General features: G+C 36.7%; 1 protein-coding gene across 1 annotated transcript; it reads left to right on the top strand.

Moving 5' to 3' along the window:
• Positions 1–2,343: 2,343 nt before the first annotated feature.
• LOC121425218 (spondin-2-like) lies at positions 2,344–17,143 on the top strand. The gene is made up of 5 exons (XM_041621227.1): positions 2,344–2,514; positions 2,838–3,034; positions 13,575–13,789; positions 14,475–14,886; positions 15,413–17,143. Exons 2-5 carry the CDS (start codon positions 2,839–2,841, stop codon positions 15,736–15,738), a joined length of 1,149 nt encoding a protein of 382 aa, XP_041477161.1. The 5' UTR covers positions 2,344–2,514; position 2,838; the 3' UTR covers positions 15,739–17,143.
• Positions 17,144–19,560: the final 2,417 nt, after the last annotated feature.

Here is a 19,560-nt window from a genome sequence, read left to right as displayed (position 1 = left end):
ATGATGCCCATTAGGAAGCACCTTTTGGGGCGCCATCACACACCCCATAATAAGAAGGTGAACACTATCCCCACTATCCACATATTTTGCATTAATTGACCTTGTTTGTAACTTGAAGGGTGAGGAACAAACTAATATCATTCGAAATTGTGCCAACTAGACCTTTTTCAAAGAGTACAGCTCGACACTCATGAATGATGCAAAAAAAGCCACTTACCTATGCATGACGTAACTTAAGGACTGGTGCAAAATGCTTCTTAAGGTGCAATGTTGCATCTAAGATTTAGCGCACAATTTGGAGTTGGAAGGGTGCAAACTTGCACCGTTTTGCGTTTAAGTGCAGATTTTGACCCAAGTCAATACGCTAATGACCTTTGGTAAGGAATCAAATTAAGTTCTCTGGATGTTTATGTTTATCAATAATATAAGAGTCAGTTTGAAAAAAAATCATACATTGAAGGTTTTACTGAACCCGTCACAATGAGACAACATTAAAATCGCCTAAAAACGTGAATTTGAGAACACTCATAACTCCCTCACCTTTTAACCGATTTGATGAAACTTTTTTTTATACAAATTTCTCCCTTGTTGTTTTTTTTTCTCATCAAAGTCGTTTTCATTTTCACTAGGTTCACTCTCCTTTGTGCCGAATTCAATCAAAGTTTGTTTCGTATAATAAATCACTCTTGAGCCTGAAACCTTCAACCTCACGGTTCTGTTAAGCTACAAAAAAATTAGACATATTTCAATTTGGCCAGAAATCCATTTACATCACCTTTGAAAAAAACATCATTGTTAAGAATGAATTGGACCCCTCTGTCATCAATTTTCTAGTAGATATTGCAACTAGAGAATCTTGGTTGTATATTCATTTTACAAATTGAGATTGAAGTTTCTTGTTATCACAGATATGGGCCGAGACAAGTAAACGTTTGTCGATATAACTCAATCCAATAATCGAGATAATCATGCACGTCAGACCAATACGATAAAAAGGATATTCCGAGGCTTGTCTAAGATAGTTTCTTTCAGCAAGAAATTTATCCAAAAAGAGGATGCACCAAACCCAGGTCAGTTGAGTGAGTACCCAGCAAGATTATTTCCTTTACATGTTTGATGCTTGAGCGCCCAATAAACGGAACGGAAAAATGATGATGTATATATTAAACGCTGTAGAGTAAGAATATATACGAATTATTTTATAGCTGCACTATGTAACCGGTTTTATAATTTGATCGTATCATTTTTCCCCACTTTTTACAAAAATTTTGTTTGCACTTTTTTCATTAGGAGAAAATCAAACAATGGCTTTTAAAATACAAGGTATAGAGAAACGACTACTTCATTTCCGAGTCCCTTAGAATTGACACGAGGTCGACATCCAACCAAGCTTCCCAGGTCTGCTCTACTAGGGGCCGTCTGGGGGTGACGAAGGGTCTCTCTTGTACTGCACTCTACGGAAAGGCCGCAGTGTAGGCGGTGAATAATTGACTAATTGTCCAACATTTTCACGAGTTCAACGTGAATCCATTTTAATCGTCAAATTGACGTCATAATAAATTCATTAAGGTAATTAATTACTACTTGGTTGGTCGTAGAAGGTCTTAGGTACTCGGGTTACATGTGATAACTTAAGCGATCGCAACGCACGGTGGTGAGAATTGGGTTCCATAAGCGGGTCAATCAGCTTGGATGTCATCCAAAATACATTATGTAATGGCTGTCATCGTAAGGGGAAAAGGTCTACACCCCTATGGGGGCTATTAAGAGCAAGTGTGATCATGTGTGGAGGAAGCTTAATAATTTCCAACAATTTTGACTTACAGTAAAATTGACAATAAAAGCTTCGAGCCCTATGATGCACTGGTTTCTGTCGTTGAAATTGGTTTCGCATGAGGCCTCTTTTAATGAGCAAATATTGGGTGTTTAAACCATCTTGTAAGTTTCGGTGCATGTCTTAGCATTATTCTACAGTTTGTGAACACATTTTATTTCACGGAAAAGGAAATCCAATCACCAGTTTTTCCTTGGTAGTAACTTTACAGCAAATTTCCGTGTAAACCTGATAAACATCTAAATTAAAATGTGTTATAATGAAATTTTGACTATGTTGTCCTCTTTAAATCAGACGTGAAAATGGAATATCATATTGGTGATAGGATTTGAACCCATCTCCCTCAAAGAATCCCCGATGTGAGGATCGAATGGCAGACGTTAAGGGCTTTGACGGGGTTTTCTCCTCCCGCCTTGTCGTTGCCATAGCAACCATGTGATACACGCGAAGACTGGTCTTCTATTCCCGCCCTCTCGCAGACCGATCATTTCACGTCGTCTGCTCCTTGTATACCGGTTTGAATTCAGATTGACATAAGATTGACTGGCCAACTCTTGGTATATAAACCACTGCCCTTCTTTGAAGTTCTTAGACCAGCAGAGCTTATAACAACGCCGAACTCCTAAACCATATTCTTCTTGCTTTCTTTCCAAAGGCTAGCTCTCACAACTTAATACAAGGTGAGGCTTTCAAGGGATTTCTTGGAGTGTATTTTGTATCTGCCGTTGTTAGATTTCCTCCACAACAAAACTGGATCAAACGAAACATTTTGCATTATTTCGCCATCACTTTTCGTGAGACGCCGGCTCAACTCTATTATTTACCTCATGATATTGGCCCTTCTGATAATAATACTGTAGAAATCTCTATGTCAAGGTTTTGAGATAATGAAGAAAAAAATATTCTCCTAATTTACAGACGATTTATGAATTGCAAGATAAATACATATTTCTACTAAATTGTTTTATCTGATCTCATGGTACTGTATATTTTTCATTCACAGGATGATCCCAACAGTTATTTCGCTGTTCACAGCATCTATCTGGTTGGTGAGCTCCTTGCAGGTTGCGAGTGGAGCATGCAGAAGCAGCGAAGAATCAGTAACATACGAGCTTGTGTTCCATGGTGACTGGAGTCGGACAGCATTCCCAAAGCAATACCCGATATTTAGAAAGAGTGCACAATGGTCACCTGTCTTGGGTAAGTGTGGAACATTGCCAGAATAATTAGATCTTAAACCTCCAAGCAAAGAAAGTCGTTTGGTTGTTAGGGGGAAACCAAGTATTCCTAAAAAAAAAATATTTATGTGTGTGAGTGTGTGTGTTATGGTGTGTGTGTGTGTGTGAGAGAGAGAGAGAGAGAAAGAAAGAGAGAGAGAGAATTGAAAATATGAGGTTGTGTTTGAGCTGTGTGTTCACTTACTGATACTGGCAATCGAGGAGCTAACGAAGTTCACATTTAAAACAATGACACACAACAGATAGAGGACCTCCTCGGTTTGCCAGCAAATGCAAATGATTGTTAAAAGCTCTAGGCTCACAATGAAATGATATGGTCTCGGTGGTAACAGCCATTAAGCCTTTATCTATTGATTATATTGCTTATTACAAATAAGTCTTCAGTTTTAGGGTAAAATAACTGTTCTGAAAATTGTCATCGATTTTCCGTGTAAACGTTTTTTTTTAACTAGGGTATGTGCAGGAGTGTGCTGATATGTGAGTGTGATTCGCTTGTACTCTGACAAAAAGAAATGACCTAAAAAATCTCGGGATGACCTCAGACATTGGTATAGCAACATAATGATAATGGGCGCGTGGAAAAATACACAAGAACATTGGACAAACAAGTCAGAGAAACCATCTCTAGGAATGGCCATTGGACATGAAGAATATTCATCAGCTATCAAAGAGTTACTTTAGCCCTGCATCAGGTGAAATTATGGACCCCGTCTTACAAATATTCATGATCAATTCAAGCGAACCAAACTACGGAAATCTATTTTTCTCCTTGTATTTTATCTAGGAAATTAGCACAATGTCCCCTTGTAAATAAAGAGGAGCACATTAAATCGTCAAGACACTGTTGTATGCTTATGAAAATTTCAATAGATATATCTATAGGCATTTTATATTTGGGGGTTGCTGGATTTTCGTAGTTGTGGTTGATAGGATCAATCCTTGCTATTTGTAAGACGGGGCCATGATGTGTGTGTGTGTGCGTTAAAAGACTTCTTAAAGTTCATGTCCTCTGTCTCTCTTTGCGTTTGTCGTTTAGCAACCGAAACACGAGGGCCTCGGATATTGCTGGAAGGGAATGACCTATTAATCGTTCATATCAATCTAATCTATTGTGACGTTACCACGCCTTCCCAGTTTGTCTGATGTTACCGATGTCAGCTTAAGTTGAGAACGCATGCCTTGATCAGAGGTGTTATTAGAACATGTGAAATAAGATGGGGGTGGTTAGTTTACGCAGGGACTTTTCTGATATAATAGTAAAAAAATAATGATAATACATTATATGTATATAGCACCTAATACATGGTGTTTCTCAGGGCTTTCCAACACATTTAAAAAACGCATACATTAATATAATTGAACATTTAACAAAGAAGAATGGAAACCCTCTTTCTCAGAGAGAGAGATAGAGAGAGAAAGAAACTTATCTATTTTTTTAGGCACTGTGTAATTAATCTCCACACAATTCTTTTCTACAAACAACTACAAACAAAAAGTAAAGTTTGATCATTCCAAATAAACTAACAATTAACCATTTGTGTAATGTTTCTAAGTGGGATTTCCAGTTTGCGAGCCACAATTCTTAGCAGTAAAATCGTGTTTCTTATACCTTCTACTGCTTTGATGCACTCTTCTGTTATAGTAGTCCTCCGGCAGGGGTGGGCGATTGTCTCAAAAGAGTACTTTTAATCCTGAATATCGGATATTCCATCGAGCTTCTGGGGGGATTCGTGCACGTGTAATCTGTTAAGATCTAGGGTAGATTAACGAGTACGTTGTAATAAAGGGTTAAACTTCAAGTCCATTATCCCCAATAGATCATTTTTTTTTAAGTTTTACATAGTTTAATACTCTACAACCCAAAGGGGTGAGGAACATTCACGCGAACAGGAATGAACTGTATTGGTCATAATCGAAGACACAATGCTACACATCCTCTTAAACATGTTGGCTCTTATCACGTCTGTCATTTTGTTCTATTGATCTTTCTTATGAATGTCATATCATTATTATCATTATTAACATCACTATTATCACTATTTATATGTATATCAATTTGACCAATAAAAGAAGTACAAATACATTACATCAGAAAAAAATAAAATTATACAAACACGTAAAGAAATATTGAAGCCAACCATTTTTTACAGGAAAAAGAACAAGTCTAAGATATACAGTGATGAACGTTTTGGAGAGAGTGTCTTATATTGAAGGGTAGAAAATGTTCTGTAAAGTAACAGGCTGTATAAAAAAGAAACCCGGAGGTAAGATAAAAAAAAACTTGTGTCTTACATCGAAGTAACAAGCATTTCATATGGACCATGATGCAATTAGAAGCAAAGAGTTTGAACATGATTAAAGCATGTTGAAACGAATGAGTTCGAAATATAATGTCTTTTACCAAACACTGCACTCTATCAAGAAGACATTAGATTTAAGCAATATTCTAGTGCTATATAGGCAAATATATACCCTGTTCGAACGATTTTAAGATCTGTACGTTTCCGACAATTATCTTGATGTTCTTAAAATAGAAATCCCGCTTAATGATTGAAAAGGTTAATGTTCATGAAGGGCCTTGGTCAATTTTTCATCTGGGGAAAAACACGTGGAAGCCATATGCATCTGTTGATTTTGTGCCAGTGTTTCTTTTAACTGTAAAACATTGAAAGTACATGTGATATAATCATCAACCCATAAAGAAACACATGGAAAATATCACGAATAAGCTCTTGATAGTGTAGACTGTTATCTCATTACATTATTTCTTTTAAAAGTATTTTATTGTTCAACATTCATTAACATGCAAACACGTTTTCATGGAGTTGATATTTGTAAATAAAATATAGTAGTCACAGTTTGGTAGGAATCTTCCACTATCAAGACAATAATATGCAACTTTTATAGATTTAATTGACAGTGCAACATTTCATTTGTCTTTTCAACTTTTAGAGATAAATTTGCGTTAATTTTAAAGCAAAATGTATCAAGAACGTTCATGTTAGCGTAGGTTAAAGGAACACCCAGAGTACTCTGCGATGGGAGACATCGATAATTTTTTTTTCCTCGCTGTATCTTTGAACTCTCTTTACAGGGGTTCCTAGTTCATGGTGAGACCGGCTGCCGAGATCCTATTACCCTAGTATCCTTCAACTATAGTTTGTATCTGCCTGAGGCCTTTTCCTATTATTTTTTTCCGTTCAACCGCTCTGAGTTTAGCTTGTCAGTTTTTCTTCCCATTTCCTTCTTTTAAAATAAATAAAAACCCTTACTTCGACTTCAACTTATTAAACACTCAGGTGACCTATGAAATTATCAATGAGACTTTGATTAGATAATGTACTCCGAAATAATGAAAGATAACTAGTCACAGGCATTAAAAGGAAATATCATTTCACCTAAATTTAAATAGACAGAAAGTCAAATGTTTCCGAAACAAAATTGATAGACCGAGATAATAGGATATTAGGATTTCAAGACAATTATTATAGCCTTGTTAGAAAACGAGGTATAAATCCATTGTAAAGAATGGACAACCACATGCTACTTAAATATAAAGAAATCCGCGGTATGTGGATTTCTAACTTGTGTTCAGTTGTCTCTTCTTCATGTTCTTGTAAAGGGGTTGTGCTTTAGCATAGTCGATGCGTCTCTGATACTGTTGACACCAGAATGTGTTAAGTATGTAAATGTAAAGAAATAAGGGTTTTCATAATTATTTGGATCGCCTTTGATAATGTTGTCCTGATGGTTTATCTGGAAATCTCATAGCTTAGAGGATCAGTGAGACCCCGTTTTCTTTCAAAGCCCAAATGGATTTTGTAGGTTTTTGGGCGCATCTTCCATCACGCTCATCATGGTCATGGTCAGGTGAAACCTTGATCTTACAATGACGATAATTTGTTCTTTCTGTGAACATGAATGAATAAATAAAATAGGAGCATGGATGTTCATATTTTGAACAAAAAACATCAAGCTATGATCTAGTATATGGGGGGGGGGGGTTCTCTCCTAGGAAACCTGAAAAATGATAGAATGAGGATAAGTCTGATAATTTGATCTTGCAAAATTTATTTTTTCTTTGGTGATAGTTCGTTGGCGATTCCCTAATACAGTAAGACCTGAATATAGTATAGTGTCCGTCCAGAGAAAATTATTTCGAAAAAAAAACTATAATCTAGAAAATGTCTTGAAACATAATCATGTTGGGTGTCAACTGATTTCTTTCAAATACAAGTCAAGAAAACGCTAACGTATCAATCATTAAAACCATCCCTTATACCTTGAATACACATGAAAGTGGTATCTATATTACCCGTGACATTTTATCAAGAGATTGTATATTTCTTGGATGGAAGGGGGGGGGGGTTACAGGCCCATTGTGAGTTCTACCAACCAGAGTAGTTGAGGATGTTACATGCTGTGCCTGAAAATCAAGCATGCAGTCTCACTGCTGGTTTCCCCTAAAATCTTGATGAAATACGACCGCCTCTACCGTGTTCGCAGAATGAGAGAGACAGAAGGGGATAAACGGAATGACAAAGGAAAGAATAAAGTGCATATGAAATGAATTTAACGTGATAAGAACAGTGATGAGACAGGAACAGAAGAAAAATACATGGTGTCACAATAGTGTGAACTTTACATTAATGAGTCATGGGTAATGTCTTCAGTAGGAATAGAAGGTCAACATACTGTCAGATGAACTATGTGTGAGTTTAATTCAGTTTCCACAGCTTAAACATGCCGTAGTATAGATATCGAAAAATATTTGATTCGTAATTCTTTCCATTCGGTTATACCCCTGATCCGCAATGGGTAGGCGGCAGGGTGCATGGGGCTGTTTTGTTAGAAGGTACATAGTCTCCTATGTCAAACAATTAGATTTTATACAACTTTGGTCTAAAAATGTGAATTTTTTGTGGGTCAATATAAGCATACTGAAATGTTCTTGTTCTTGGACAACATATTTGTAATATGAATGTTTTTTAAAGAGTAGTGCATGATTCTGTAGTTATTTTAGTGGGATATTATCAAAAATTATTCATAACATTAATGTTACATGACTGGGTATATTTCATTGAAACGAAGATACGAATACATGAAGATGATAAAAGTAATCTAGAGGGTGATTAGGCCTGCATCAGCCTAACTTGGAATACGAAAGTATTCTGGATGTAAGAAAATACTGTTGGGGAAAATGGCAAATCATTGCAGGGGCTTACACTGTTAGGATATTAAATTTGGGGCAATCTGATCTAGGCATGTTCACGTTAAAAAGAGCCTTAATCCTAGTATCCTATAACGTCTAAGTGTAATGGCTCTACAAAGCATTGACTACAGGCATCATTCGTAGATCATGTAAAACATCGTGTACATACACAGCAAAATGATCCAGACATCAATGACTTTAATGTTTTGAGATGATACCAGCTATGAGCTACAGCTGTCGATTTACGTTTCGATGACATGCAGCACGGACTTAGAGAAAAGCCAAACAAACCCAAACAAATCAAGCAAATCGAAATCACAGCTAAAAATCTAATATGTACCGCTTGTTCATTCCATCTTCCATTTCTCTTTGAGTTATTTTTTGTTCATAATTGCATTTGCCCTTAATGCGTGCCAGTTATCGATTAAGTCACTATTCATTGCCATAAAGAGGCAGCCCAGTAACACCGGGACAATTAATATATAACACGCAATAAATGTTCACAAAGTTTGAGTTTTTCTTCGTTCATATAATGTTGTCGTTATTATGAAATTATACCTTATCGCTCTTTTCGAGCGCCAGTGTAGGGTCGTGTTGAAGTAATTGCAAACAGTTCCAACGGACTCTAACGTTACCATCATAACAGAGAATTAGTGCACACATACACCAAGACATGACAGAGATATCGAATTCAAACTAGTAAGAAACGTGTCTGGATTGGATCAACCGTACCTTAGATGTCAGGCTGACCGACAGCCTAGGGCGATAATCACACCAATTAAACCCTAACGGTCTTGAAACCCAACAATTCCTCCTGTGCAAGTATTAATGTCATCCAAACACCAGGATCACACCAGTCGCATTTTTTTTCGGTCATTTGGTAATCACCTCACAAAACAACCAAAAAGTAGACCCTGTTGTTATAGTCACCCGATAGTTACCCGGTATCAGTGTCTACTATCTACGTAAGATGTTAAAACACCGCCAGTTCTGATAAGAAATCTTTATTTTATCTTGCTATTTGCTAAAAAGAAGAAAAATAATGATATTGAAGCACAATCTGGAGAAAGTCATTAGAAACGACCAAATTGAACATAGCACACTTTTAATAAAAGAGAAATGCATGAAAAAAATATTCAAAATGTATTTACAGAATCATACTATTCGCTATTTAAATTCTTATAATGATTTCAGTAATTACCTTTAAAAAATGATAAGATATGACATTTTATTTCGGAGCGACTTTGCATAGAAATCCAGTACTTTTATACTTATTTCGTAAATTCCTTAATGACGAGTTATTCATAAATACTTGTGTTATTAATCTTATTGAATGTATATTGAGATATTTGAAGTGAAGTTATATGATACGAGCATGATGATCATATTTCACACAAAGATCTCCATGTTTAACATTTAAACGCATGTGAATATTGAAGCAATTCTGATTTTATTGTAAGCTGTTAAGTGAAAAAGAGAAACTGTCTAGCTCATGAGTTTCTTGTCGCTAGCAGTAGACCCTTGGCAGCCTGCCGTCAAAACCCAGCAAGATGAGTCACACAATATGAAACCCGACTCTTCGCTCTCTCAGTAATTCTCAATTACCAATTCAAGGTGAAGAAGAGTTCCCGCCAGTTGTAGCACCAAGAAGCCATGGTAACCACGTGTGCTTTCTCATGAAACCACTGGTTGTCTGCACTTGTGATCTCGTTCCTGGGCTATGAAAACTTTCCAGCCACTTTTTTTCTCCCGGGCCCCACACAGTGAATATAAACATGAGACTCTGTGATCCCGCAGATACATTACCGGGCCATTTAACTTTTTGATTAGGAAATGGTTTTTGAAGTACCCGACTAGGACAGCAAAACTGAGCCGTGTTTGATGATAAAATAGAGCTCACATAAGATGTCATTTCCACATCAAAATTGGCACTTGTCTATAACACAGGGTTGTCATTATAAACCCAGTAGGTTGCATGACCGCGAATACTGCCCATTGTCAGATATATCATACCAATGTCCATACCAATGGCCTGTCAAAGCTAACTTTAAAATACATTTTCCCGTTTTTTCAAAAGTAATTAGAATACATGCGAATTTAATTTCAAAATACTCGATGTACTTGTATGGATTATGGTATGACTGCCCTTTGCTATTGTTACCCTTAAAAAATAGACATATCTCTTCTGAAATGAAAACATGTAGGTCGTTATACAAGTCCTTGATTCATCTTTGATGGCATGGAAATGTAAAACAATATGGCATCAAAGCTGCTGGACTAGTTTAATGAGAACCCGATATCTATACGTCATGTAAAACATATATGTTACGAGACTAAGCAATGCCAGCGTTTCTTAGAACGTGGACAGACTCTATACTCACTTTGCTCTGGTATCGCTGACCTGTATTTTTCATTAAGATGAATATATATTTTCACAATCACTGCCTTGCTGCGTATTGAATTTTGAATTCAATACATGTTTTTTTTTATCTTGATGTCCAACATCCAATTTCTTTGATATTCAAACGATTAAATTTTTACACCTCAAATATAGAAAAAAAACTCACTAATATATTGAAACATTTTTTCCATTTCTACTGGTCCGTTAGAATTTTCTTAAGCCCCTCACCAAATTGCGACGTGCTGATAATCTACGTTGGGTGTTCAAGAGTCTATTCTTCAACACCGACGCTATCTTTTTTTTCAAACAAGGTAGTGAAGCAATGGTATATATGGCAGATGGAAAATTGTGAGCATCTGTACACAAACTAATGAGTGTATAAGGAAAGGAAACAAAATTACGATATATTTCCCTAAGAAAAATATAAATTCACTAGCGAGAAAAAACATGTCCTTAAGTTTTACATATTACCAGCATTCCAATGACACCTTGATCATGTTCATGAATGTTTGTGCTATTTTTCACAACTTTCTTTTTTTAGACGTGTTCGGTGGAGCTTGGTCATAGATACATATTTGGGTACCTTTGGAATGCTAATGGTCATACCTTTAATAATATGTGTCTTATGATTATCACATGAATAATTGCTAACGGGAATGAAACATGGGTTTCTTTTTTTATTGATACATCCAGTATACTTAAATATGAGTACAGTGTATATAAAAAAAAAATGAACATGACAATGGTAAATACCAGTATATCAAAGATTTATCTTTCTGACTGGTGAAGGTTACCTTCAGACTTTCCCAGCATTTCTTCAAACACCTTTTTAGAAAGTATGCACCCTCAAATTACAAACCAAAGCAGATATAACACGAACAAACATGCACCCAAAATGTGTGTTTTTCACAGAACCTGGATTTTCGTTAACATTGGTCATTTAGAAATCTGAACTGACCTCATTTTCCTTTCCACATAGCATGTACATGCAGGAACAGTGCTTACCATGCCTACATCACGCGCGTGATGGAGAGGTATGACGCCGTGTGGGTGTACGCGTGTGAGTCCACGGGTGGGTGTGTTTGTGTGGGGTGTCCGCGTGTGGATCTGCATGTAAGGGTGTTTGTGTGTGGGTGTCAGGGTGTGCGTCTAGAGGTGTGAGTGTATGCATGTGGGTCTACGTCTGTGTATGTGTGTGGATGTACGCGTGTGGGTCAACGTGTGAGGGTGTTTGTGTGTGGGTGTAGCGTGTGGGCCTGCGTGTAATGGTGTTTGTGTGTGGGTGTCAGGGTGTGCGTGTAGAGGTGTGAGCGAATGCACGTGGGTCTACGTTTGTGTATGTGTGTGGATGTACGTGTGTGGGTCCACGTGTGAGGGTGTTTGTGTGTGGGTGTCCGCGTGTGGGTCTGCATGTGAAGGTGTTTGTGTGTGGGTGTACGCATGTGGGTCTGCTGTGGAGGTGCCGTGGCCGAGTGGTCTAAGGCGCCTGGCTATACGTGGAAAGTCCTGGGTTCGATCCCCGGCCGCGGCACCTATGACCGTGAGCAAGGCATTTAATCTACAATGCTCTTTTATCCTGCTTTCAAATAAATGGAAATGCTATATGCATTACTGGTAACTAGGCGTGCACTTTTTTTTTTAAAATGTAAGGGTATTTTGGTGAGGGTGTACGCGTGTGAGAGTGTGTGTGTGGGTGTATGCGTGTGGATGTGCGCGTGTGGTGCACATGTGGTTTTCTGGCTGATTTCTGAATTGTATGTGAATTTCTGCATCTGTTCTTATGATGCTAATAGATTTCTTTGTCAGACTTCTCTCTTTTTGAAAATTTACATCGCAATCGATTCTCGTCGGCTCTTTAAAATCTTTAAGTGCAATTTATTATCACAGTGTGAAATCGCCAGATGGTAAGATACATCATTAAAAAATATCTAAATTTTGGAAAATTTGGTCTGTATCCTTGCTACAATTTTTCAACTGACGACCATGTACAAAATAAATTTGAACAAAACATAGATATTCTCTACCATTACCCGTTTCCATTGTGAAGTGATGTCAAACTGCGCTACATCTTCATGGGTTCATTCTGGGGCAAAGTAGATCACGCATCCAGTCAAGATTCATTTAAACTTTGTTGTTATAATTATCTGTAAATTTGAAATGGTCAACACGTTTTCCGGTCACAAATAAAAAAGCAGCTGTTCTCACAAATGAAATGTAAATAATAATATGGAAAATAAAATATTGGGTTGATTTCGTGAAAATTATATTTTCGCATTTCAACTGAATTATTGAACTGAATATAAAGGTCAACATGGGAAAACATCAGAGAAAAACTAGACGGACAAAGGTTTTATTCTTAAAGTATCTTCAGTGATATAGTATGGATCTAGCGTTTCTCAGATACAAAAACATAATTTGTGTCATTTTTTGAAAGATTTGACATCACTTGAAAGTCGAAGAGTAAAACTACCACAGATTTCGCTTTAAAATCAGAAATGAATCAATTGCACAAAAACTGGCTACCTCCACTGAAAACAAACGCTTTCAATTTAAGACATATGAATAAATATTAGATTCCATGTAAAACAAAAGGATTTCAGAACAGTGCTATTCCAAGTCTGACAAGATTATTAACTAAGTAACAGAAATAAGTTTGCAATTTGTGTAATGAATGTGCAATATTGGGTCATTTATTGAATAAGTAAAGCAACTGAACAGTCAAGCATTCACTCTAAGATACCTAAAGAAGGCCCAATTATGACCGAAAGCTTGTGATTAGATAGATGAACTGAATCCCGGCTACGTCTCATTGCTTATTCTCGCTGTACTTATAGCATCCTCTCAAATATATATATATGTATATAACCAATTTGTTTATACCCGATACAGGTGTGGTACACAACAGTCTCTTCACTATGTGGAAAGAGGGTGAACTCTCCAGTGAGCCTTTCTCACGTTTTGTTGAAGGTGCTGACATCAAGAATCTTCGTCCAGCTCTTACAGGAAGATCAACAGATGTCTATACCACCTTTGCCAGTGGTGCCGTGGCATCTGGTGTTGGCAGGACATCAATTCAGTTCAGAATGCAAAGAGAATTTACCGAGGTAAGATTATCTTTTAAATACGTCCATTATAATTATGATAGGTTCATTTAGTTAGTTTTCATTAAATCAGAAGCGAGCATATAGGGCTTGCGTTCCATTTCTTTAGTTGCATTCAATAGCAACTCATTTGCAACGAGCCCCAGATGTACTTGATATGAAATTCTTTATGACGTAAATGTCGTTCCGTTTTAGAATCATAATAGCTCGTCCGTTTGGAGGACGATAATTTTTTGACAAAGTGAATCCAATAAAAAATGCTTGTTATATTTTGGGTGCCTTGGTTGATAAAACAATGATGAAACCGAATACACCGCTTCCAATCCCTATGGAGGTGGAATGGAAGGTATTTCCAACTTATCCCGAATGTTTATGGAATGATAGGACGATATGCATATTATAAAATACAAACTAGAAATCGTCAAAGTGTTCTTGTCTGAGCCAGAGGTATACCCATATACCACCCTGTCACTAGACTGCTACATATCATTCCTATTCTCTTTTCAAATTGAGCTTGTAATGATTCAATAATTGTGTGTAGGCGTGGGAGAGAGCGGAAAGGTCAGATCAGTCAGCTTAACAGATGCAAGTCAATTCAATGTACATTATTAGAAGTCCCACAAAGAACCGAGACCCAGGTATACATGGTCTATTTATATACCTCTGTATCTCCTTTTCTTTTACCCAGGTCTCATTCGCCGTTCGAATTGTCCCGAGTCCTGATTGGTTTGTGGGTCAGTCATCCCTTGACCTTTGTAGCAGTGGAGAGTGGATACACGACATGACATTGGACCTTTATCCTTACGACGCAGGAACTGACCAAGGGTTCATGTTCACCTCACCAGACTTCCCTGAGGTTACTCCTCAACCTATCGTTGAAATCACATCCCGCGTACCAAGTCACCCTGCCAATTCTTTCTATTATCCAAGGGTTGCACACCTGCCTCGTATTGCACATGTTACGTTGTCTCGAGTACACAATGCCCAACCGGCCTGGATGAGACTATTACAAAGTGATCGTGGTGTAGCTGATGAAGAGGAGGACGAGGTACACAACGCTATACCAAAGAACAAAAATGGCTTCTTCGGTTTGATAAAAGGTAATAATCGTTACACTAGACTGTGCAGATCCTCATTAACATAGTGTAATACTTTTTAAATGTTGATCGAGTACGGTTTGGCAAATTATGTTGACGATGAACCCTGTTTGAATTAAATAACGCAGTGCCCCCACAGTGTATTCACAGTGCGGAAATTACTGTGAACACACTAAGATCTTATATCGTTGAGACGTACACAGTGTATGGGCAAAGTATGCACGGGAACACTGTGGACACTGTGATTATTCCAGAAAGCTCGTTGTTATTTCAAGGTCATATATATCATACAATGTTTACGCATGACATATCCTAAATAAATCTCATTAAACAGTTATACTGTGACATCATCATTAATAGTAGCTCTAATGTTGATAGGCGTAGTGTGAGTTGAATTAATCGTACCATTTCGACTCGAGTCACATTATGCTTGCAAAATGATATGTGAAAACACTAATATAACTGGAACATAATATCATGTTGCTCTTATATATTCTTAATAATTTAGTTTTATTCATGTTACACTCAGATTCGAAGGCAACAACAACGATATCTGATCAAGTACTGACGCCTCTAGATTGTGAGGTGACGTCATGGGGTGGGTGGAGCCACTGTGACGTCACGTGTCGAGTAGGTCTGAAGCGACGATTTCGTCTAGTCCAACAGAAGCCCCTAAACCGTGGTGAGCCTTGTCCTGACTTGGTTGACGTCGTGATATGTGATAAGACATTGGCGATGGTTAAACCTGAGAAAAAGAAGTGTGCCCAGAAACACATCAGCAAGGAGAAAAAGCGATACATGAAGCAACAGCTCAGGAACTTCGACACTAAGGGCAAACGAAAATACATTGTCTAGTGGGCTGATGAGTGCATCTTCAACGAAATAATCAATGATTAAATTTTGACTATTGCTAATCTACAATACATGTTTTAATAAAGATGCGGCACACACTAACACTAGTTCAACTCAAAGTGTCTCATTCTCGCACCTTTAACTCAATTCCTCGGGGTCCTACGCTGCAAGAGCTTACACGACGAACGGAAAAGAGGACGGTAGATCAATTTGCGCTTCCTCATATTTTTTTAACTAAAGAAACCAGTATGCACAGACTAATACTTCGTTCTTCCTGCTGTCATGTTTGTGAAAGCTCCCTATTAATACCATCGCCATTAGTGCTATAGAGATAATTGTAACTTCGGTTCAATGAAATGCAATTTGTTATGTCTATTAATTTATCGATTAAAAAAGAACGGTGCACTGTTTAGAATATTGGATAAAGTACCTCATAATTTTTAGCTGTATTCTATACCTAACCAACTCTCGAAAAATAATTTGTTTAATGTTCGGTAAACTTATCATTAAACCTAACCAATACCCACAAAACGTATGGTTAGGTATTACAGAGTGGTGTGAAGTAGATCTACGACAACATGTATCCCCTATACTCACACAAGAACATTCCCTAATCAGAACAGTTTGTCCATATAGCATTACAGATGGTTCAGAGCAATCTATATAGTTTTAGTGTCATTATCACGGTGGTATTGCAGTGATTTGCTGTGGCTGCTTTGATGGTTCAGCTTCCAAAACATATGAAACAAAATTTACAATTGGACTGATATTTGTAATATTTCTTATTGCCAATATGGTATTATAGAAAGATCGTCACTCGCCATGATCACTGAAGCGTAGCAAGAATTTATAATGACAAGACCATGAAGGCAGAAGTGAAGAAGGTTATTTGGCGATAGAACAATTATTCTGAGAAACCACTGAAAAGATTCTTTCCAATCATATTGAGGTATTTGCTATAACACATTTTCGTTCGGTTGATTAATGTTATCACTGATGTCTATTGAACAGAACTCTTCTTGAAGGAGTAGGCTTTATTGAAGATATGATGGAGTTGGCTAGCTGTCTAGTAATATCGCTTAGAAGCTTGCGACTATTGAGCACAAATTTAACCAATCACGCACATAAAAACCCAAAACGTTGGGATATGTTGTTTCTAACTTACCGATTTTGATCGTGTTATTTACCCGGCGATCAGTGAGAAACTGGTAATCCTTCTGGCAAAGTTGTTAGGGGTTGATCATGTTATTTACCTGGCGATCAGTGAGAAACTGGTAAACCTTCTGGCAAAGTTGTTAAGGGTAAGGGGAACCAATGATCGCATTTTTTCAGCGCTATGGGTTATCATCAAACCTACTTTAAAGGTCAAGTCCACCCCAGAAAAACGTTGATTTGAATCAAGAGAGAAAAATCAGACAAGCACAATGCTGAAAATTTCATCAAAATCGGATGGAAAATAAGAAAGTTATGACATTTCAAAGTTTCGCTTATTTTCAACAAAATAGTTATATGAACGAGCCAGTTACATCCAAATGAGAGAGTCGATGATCTCACTCACTCACTATTTCTTTTGTTTTTTATTGTTTGAATTATACAATATTTCAATTTTTACTAATTTGACAATTAGGACCTCCTTGCCTGAAGCACAGAATGTTAGAATGATGGAATTCCACGTGTTTAGGGAGGAATGAAACTTCATTGTACATGACAATGAAGAGAAAATCAAAATATTTCATATTTCATATAATAAAATACAAAAGAAATAGTGAGTGAGTGATGTCATCAACTCTCTCATTTGGATGTAACTGGCTCGTTCATATAACTATTTTGTTGAAAATAAGCGAAACTTTAAAATGCCGTAACTTTCTTATTTTACATCCGATTTTGATGAAATTTTCAGTGTTGTGCTTGTTGAATTTTTCTCTTTTTATTCAAATCAAGTTTTTGCTGGGGTGGACTTGTCATTTAATGTGATCATATTATCCCATATAACTTAGCAAGTTTGCAACGATATAGCATATCCTTTCCATATCCTTATAACATTCCCAATTTAAAAAAATGAAACTAAAATGATGAGCAACAATAGATATACACAGTCATAATAGGCATACTTATTGACCGTAGTGTTGAAAATATATATCCAAACATGAGAATGTACTAGCCAAACATCTTCTCGATTGAGACTAAGTATTAAGTATAAATAGGAACGACAGATTTAAGAATGTCGTACCATAATCATAAAAAGTAATATGCTAATTTTAGAATGTTAAGAATCTGTGGGATGAATGTCGTGCTTGAAAAATGATAATTTATATATTTTAATGACAGTGAGTACAATGGTACTGATATAACAGAATGTCATCAAAGTTTTACATTGACTTGATTTATTTTCATCTCTTTGAATTTAAATATTTTTTTCCAAATCGTCATTACATGGTGAAATGAGTTAAACGTAAATTGAATAGTTGAAATGTAACAACATATACTTGTAAAATATAAGAAAAGAGGAAAAAGACGGGCTTTTAAAGTCGCTAAAACCAAAGATATCAGTTTCAACTTTATTCTTAAATCTTCCTGTTTAATGATTATTTAATACTCGTAAAATCTAAAGAATTATTTAATATGATGATATTTTAAGGCAAGGGAATGTTTTTCCTTATTGTAAGAAGCTGTAAATAGGTATGTAAGATACAAATGAATTTAGAAGAGAAATTAATTTATATTGGTTGTAAATCTTGTATAGTAATCGTTTGCGTGACGTAATAGTGCACTTCAAAAGTGTCACCGCAATGTGGTGTAAATGTACGGATGAAATAAAACTTGACTTGAAGTAAACTTTTGCTCGCCTTTTTTTTCAATACATTTTGGGAGTATGCGAAAACATACTGCCCATGCCTATTGTTGTCATTGATTATGATGACGACGATGATGACGATGATGATGGGGATGATATGGTGATGATGATGATGCTGGTGATGATGATGATGATGATGGTGATGATGGTGAAGGTGATGATAATGACGATGATGATGATGATAATGATGGCGAGAACAATTATAATGATAATCTTTTTGTGAACTTTATGATGGTAGGGGTAATGGGGGTCTAAGTATCGGTAGAGGTTGGTGGTGTTCTCACTGGAAAATTGTGATTTGAATTCGAATTCACGAGCGGAGGCGGTATGTGTCCTTGGTGACTTGTCAATCAAAGCACTAAAATGAGTGCATAACAAATGTATTATCTACGGAAGTGCTTGAAAGGTCACGTTACAAGCTCTCACCCTCCCCATAGATGTTTGGAGGTCAAGCCTTTCACACGTTAAATTCTTACCGCAATGAAACTTAACTGTAATTCACCTCCGGAGTAGAACTACCGCCCTTTCACACGGAAAAAAAAATCGTAATTTGAATGATTCTAGTAAAAATACAAGGCTAATGACGAAGTTTTAGAACGTGTGAAACCGAACTAGAATACGCTTCCGGATGTGAATTCTAGTTAAGTTTCACTCAAATAACGGTAAGAATTTTCCGTGTGAAAGGTCCAATGATTCGAAAGACGATTTGCAATCATCATTACAATTATGATTCAAGATTCCCGTGTGAAAAGGCGCTCAGTAACTTCGTGATTGTGATTAGCTTTCGTGATTCTAATCATGTCCACACGTGCTAAAAAATCGTCATTAGCCCTATTTTTCACTGGAATCATCATTCAATTTTTTGTTTACCTTGTGAAATAAGGTAAATCATTGGCGTATTAATAACTATACAAAAAATATAAACTATCCCTCGCAAATCGACTTAACTGGCAATCAAAGACCTTTAATTA

Source organism: Lytechinus variegatus, chromosome 12 (genome assembly GCF_018143015.1).
Source record: "Lytechinus variegatus isolate NC3 chromosome 12, Lvar_3.0, whole genome shotgun sequence".
Taxonomy (NCBI): Eukaryota; Metazoa; Echinodermata; class Echinoidea; order Temnopleuroida; family Toxopneustidae; genus Lytechinus; species Lytechinus variegatus.
The sequence above is the reverse complement of the archived record's forward strand: the minus strand, read 5'-3'. Positions and strand labels throughout refer to the sequence as shown.

Bases quoted from the DNA above. Each gene is read 5' to 3' on its own strand.
- LOC121425218 (XM_041621227.1), top strand. From the start codon at position 2,839: ATGATCCCAACAGTTATTTCGCTGTTCACAGCATCTATCTGGTTGGTG. The intron at 3,035-13,574 runs GTAAGTGTGGAA...TACCCGATACAG, and splicing joins ACAATGGTCACCTGTCTTGG to GTGTGGTACACAACAGTCTC. The intron at 14,887-15,412 runs GTAATAATCGTT...TGTTACACTCAG, and splicing joins CTTCTTCGGTTTGATAAAAG to ATTCGAAGGCAACAACAACG.